The sequence below is a fragment of the Condylura cristata genome, unplaced genomic scaffold (assembly GCF_000260355.1).
Source record: "Condylura cristata isolate star-nosed mole 26May11 unplaced genomic scaffold, ConCri1.0 scaffold00057, whole genome shotgun sequence".
Lineage (NCBI taxonomy): Eukaryota > Metazoa > Chordata > Mammalia > Eulipotyphla > Talpidae > Condylura > Condylura cristata.
Genome location: NW_004567158.1, coordinates 218,046 through 222,628, shown reverse-complemented (window position 1 = coordinate 222,628; position 4,583 = coordinate 218,046). Strand labels below are relative to the sequence as shown.

Sequence of the window (4,583 nt, the reverse complement as noted above, 5' to 3'; positions counted from 1 at the left end):
GGGGGCCTCCTCCGCCCTGCACAGCCAGCCTGGCTGCCTGAGGAGGCGGGTTCCAAGGCCAGGGGCAAGAACAATGGGGCGTGGGAGTGGAGGGGTGCGGGGAGGGGGAGCTGCCATCTGGGGCCCGCTGTCGCCTCTGTAGGTTCAGGGCCAATGAGAGGGAGGTGGCCAAGAGACATGGAGCTGAAGGCCGAGGTCGCTGCTGCAGATGGCCTGAGTGTGCTCACTTGGGGCCTCTGGGGGACACACCTACCCCCGGGCACAATGCTGCCCTTGTGGGGTGTCTGCTTCTATGGAGCTCCACCTCTGGGGGAGCACAGACGCCCAAACACCACCTTCTGGCTCTCCTGGCCCCCCATCCTGCCCCTGGTGTGCGCAGCAGCCCCACCCAGCCCCCAGTTTCTCTTCTCCAGGCTTTTCCACAGCCTGGGAGAAAATGAAATTCTTCTCTGAGACCTGCAAGATCAGGCACGACCTGGCCCTCAGGCGCCACACTAAGGGAGCAGCCTCCAGAGCTCCCTTCCCCTCCCTCCCTCCCCTCCCCTGCCCCCCACAGGCCCGCCCCCTCCCCTCAGGGCCAGCTCTGTCTCTTGCTGAGACTTCTACCCCCACCCGACCCGGCATCCCGCTGGACCCAGCTCAGCTGCCTAGGCACCTTCCCTTGAGGGTCACCCTCTCCCCCTCCCCCCCCCAGTAGCCAATCCTGTCCAGGCTTCTGTGGCACCCCAAGTGCCTCAAGTGAGGCCAGCCTCACTTGAGGCTGGGCTTCCTGGGCTGGGAGCAGCAGGCCAGAGCACATTTCGCTGGCTTGAGGAGCTGCAGGGGCAGGGGTGGGTGGGGGACAGAGCCAACAGGGCAGGCTAGTGGTCCTGGAGGGCGCACGGACCCCTCTCCCCGGCAGCGCTTGGGAGGAGTGGGTGCACACACGCCAGCACCTTGAGCCCCACCAGGCGGGCTTTCCTCACTGACAGGAGGGTGGGGGGCTGTGGATCATTCCCAGCACCTCCTTTGGCTCCTGGGGGTGTGTCCCATGGGGCCCTTCGAGCCCCAGGCAGGACAACCCTTCAAGACCCAGTTAGCACTGGGGTGCCCCGAGGGAGCATGATCCAGACTCCTTTTGCCCAGGGAAGCTGGACCCCGGCACCTGAGCAGGGCACCAGGGTGGGTCTGAGGTGGCAGTGGGGTGGGCGGGAGGTTGCTGGCGGGATGCTGGGCTACCCAGGGCCTGCAGCCACCAGAGCTGGGTGGGGGCCACCTCTGGGGCCTCCGGCACAGCAGCTTTGGAGCTAGAAGGGCCGGGACAAAGGGAAGGCGTGAAGCCGGGGAGGGGCCGGGGCCGAGGGGCGCAAGGCTGCGCAGCTGGCCAGCACCGCACAGACCCTCCCGGTGGGTTTTTTAGAACTTCGGGGTCGCAGAACTTGTGTATGGTCCTGGGGCTGTGACCTGGGGTCCGCAGCCCCCCGCATGCATGAGTTCTTTTGTAGCTGGGGTGATTCAGGACCACAGTGTACTCGGAAGTCCTTAAAGACTTCTCAAACCTGCCATCGAAGATCCCTAAGGGCCCTCACGCCGCCAGCGGCCCATCTAATCCTGTGCTCTCCTCACTTCTGTTTGCTCGGAACTCTTTCATGAGAATGGTTAGACGCAGACGCCGGCAGGGCGAGGAAGGAGACTTCCCACGCAGCCCCGCGCCCCCATCCGCAGAGCACGCGGGTGGAGAACAGCGGCGCGGGGTTCTTGGCCGTCAAGTCCACGTGTGTTCGACCGAGACCCCTCGGCTCTTCCCTGGTGTCTCAGTGTCTCTGCCCACGACTCCGCAGTGCCAGTGGCCGTCACGTGCCCTTCTGCTCCGCTTGGCGGCCGCGTCGCGGAGCTGGCTCGGGAGCTGCCGCGGGAGCGCGCCTGAAGCCCTGGGCGAAGCGCCCGCCCTCCCTGCACGTCCCAGCTCGCTCCACCTGACTCATCCACCTGACTCATCACCTGGCAGAGGCTGTGCTTGCTCTTCGGGTCCCACCTGGAGGAGTCTCCCCCACCACCCCGTCTCCACATGCTTGGAGTGGTCTGCACGGCTCGTCCGTCCCCTTCCCATTCATTTATTGATTTATTGAATCACTTACTTATCACAGTGGCTATTCATAATTTTGGTAATGATCCAATACTACTGTATTGATTTTGTTGCTCCAATCATCCCATCTTTGACCACGGGGAGTCTCCCTCTGTGCCTCCTGTCACCCCCGCCAGTGTGCAGTGCGCTCCGGCACGTGGTCCCGGTCACAGGCGTGGAGCCAGCCCTTTCTCCAAGGCCCCGTCTATCTAGCACCGTCCTTGGGTAAGTGGGGTGCTGGAAGGCGGAGCGCGCCAGGCTGGCAGCTGTCGCGGCCGCGTGCCCAGGTGCCCGAAGAAGCAGTGGGGGTGCAGGGGCCCACACGCGTGTGCTCAGGAGGCCCGCCGCTGCGCGTGGACCGCACCCCTCCCCTCTGAGCTCTACCTCCCTCGACACGAGGCCTGGCTCCCACCGCCAGGCGCCCTCCGCCGGCCTCTCTTGTCCTTGTTGCACGCAGCTCTCTGGGTTTGAGTCACATCCACCAAGACGGTGCCACACGGCAGGTTCAGGCCCCCAGGCTCCCCCCACCAAACACCACTGCTCTGGCACCGATCAGGTCACGGTCTCCTCTGCTTGGCTTTTTCTGGGATGTCGTGAAAGTGCAGCCCTCTGCTTGGGAGCCTGTGGGGATCAGCTTCTCCCCGACAGCGCCACGGCCCCTCGCAGCTTCTCTTCCCCAGCCGGCACCAGTGTGCTGTTCGCGGCTTCTCGCCCATTCGCCCGCTGCGGCTCCCTGGGTCACTGCACGGCTCGGCTGCTGCGAGCACTCCTGGGCTGGCTTCCGGCCTCAGTCAGGGCCCTTTCAGTTTGCTCAGAAGCCTCATGCCATTCTGCGGCGCTGCCCGCTGCCAGGGTCCTGGCGCGCCATCTGTGCGCCTTCGCCAGCTGTATTTCCCCTGGGGTGAGATACCTGCTCAGTTCTGCCCATGTCTTTGTGCGCTGCCAGGCAGTCATTTGCCAGGGGTGTCTTCTGCATGCCGCCCCCATGGCCCACGGCCTGTGCCCTCATTCTTCAGCGTGCTGCTCGCGGCCAAACACGGAAACGTCGCGTCCACTCCCGCCCGCCAGGGAGGGACACTGATTTTCTGCTTTGTACGCCTGTGCCTGCTTCTCCTGTAAAGGCCTCGAAGAGATGTTTGGAAAGCTCATTGCTCGCGGAACACATGGCCCGCGGCAGGGCTGACAGTGGAGCATCTCCAAGCGTAGGGTCCGGGCCAGGGTCTGTCGGCCACACCACTGTGACTTGGGGCCACAGCTGTGGTGGGAGGTGGCTCTTCCCTGTGGCGGGCGGCAGGGGAAGCCCCTGGGCAAGGCCCATGCGGCTGCTGCTCCCCAGCTACTCTCCCTTGCCACAGTTGCTCTGGAAAGGGGACTCTTCTTCACACCCCCACTTTCCCCTGGGGCAGTATCATCAGTCTCCCAAGGACTTGCCCCCCCTCCCCACCCCCCAGGAGGCACAGCTTGGTCACCAGACTGAGGTGGGTCTGGTGCGGTTCCCATCGATTCCCTCGGGTGTTAGCAGCGGGACTTCCGGCCTGTGCGGGACAGCCTTCCTGTGGCTCCACCGGGGAAGGCCTGTTCAGTGGGTGAGCAGGGGCAATGCTGGGCCCCTGGTGCCCTCTCCAGTGCACTCAGCGCGACCACAGGGGAGCACAGAAGCTGGCAGCACCTTCTCAGACTCACTCGATTTGGGACAGAGAACACGCGAGAGTCAGGAGTCACGCTTGGAAAGGTGATTTTTTTCAGTCAGCCCTGCCCTGGAAACAGTCTTGAAAGTGATGACTTCGGGGATCCACAGACCCCTGTGAACAGACAATCAGAGGCCACTGCTGGGTTGTGCGGCCCTATGGTGAGGACAAGACAGAGAAGGCAACTTCGCAGTGGCGGATGTTCCAGAGAGTGAGGCGGAGGCAGGGACCTGCTGGAGGGTGACATATGAGCTGGAGCTGTGGAAAGTGACAGAGGGAGTCAGCCAGGTGTGGGACTGAAGGCCCTGGGCAGCTGTGTGCGGCTTGCTAGAGGGCAAGGTGGATGGTGACACCTCGGGAATGGTCACTCGCACAGAGTCCTTGGGCTACTGTGGCTCTAGTGGCACCGGGAGCTGGGCTTGAAGGCCAGGGGGAGAGGTCTCCAGGGGTCTGCTGTGAGCTCAGTGTGTGTGGGGGAGAAACTGGGTGGGGAGGCCCACGAGGAGGCTGTTCAGGCCCACAAGGGCTGAGGTGGGCTCAGGCCTGGCACACCGACGGTGGAGTTGTAGCGCGACCGCCTGGGGAGGGTGCGAGAATAGCCCCCAAGCCTGCTGGAAGGCGGGGTGCACACCGGCACGAAGAGAGGCCTGAGGGAGACCCAGGCAGCGCAAAGGCCCTGGGGTGTCCAGTGAGCGGCGGGCGGGCGGCAGGAAGGGGAAGGGTCGCGGAGGAAGGGGCTGTGGGCCGACCCGGCCGCCTGACTAGGCGTCCCGCCGCTGAGCGCCAGCTCG

General features: G+C 64.5%; 1 protein-coding gene across 1 annotated transcript in view; it reads left to right on the top strand.

The window, feature by feature from the left end:
• The first annotated feature begins 3,607 nt into the window (after positions 1-3,607).
• Positions 3,608-4,583, top strand: part of PNCK (pregnancy up-regulated nonubiquitous CaM kinase) — a 4,564-nt gene continuing 3,588 nt past the window's right edge. Inside the window, exon 1 of the mRNA XM_004695213.2 lies at positions 3,608-3,836. Within this exon, the coding sequence (XP_004695270.2) occupies positions 3,704-3,836 (133 nt within the window). The 5' untranslated portion in view covers positions 3,608-3,703. The remainder of the gene's footprint in view (positions 3,837-4,583) is intronic.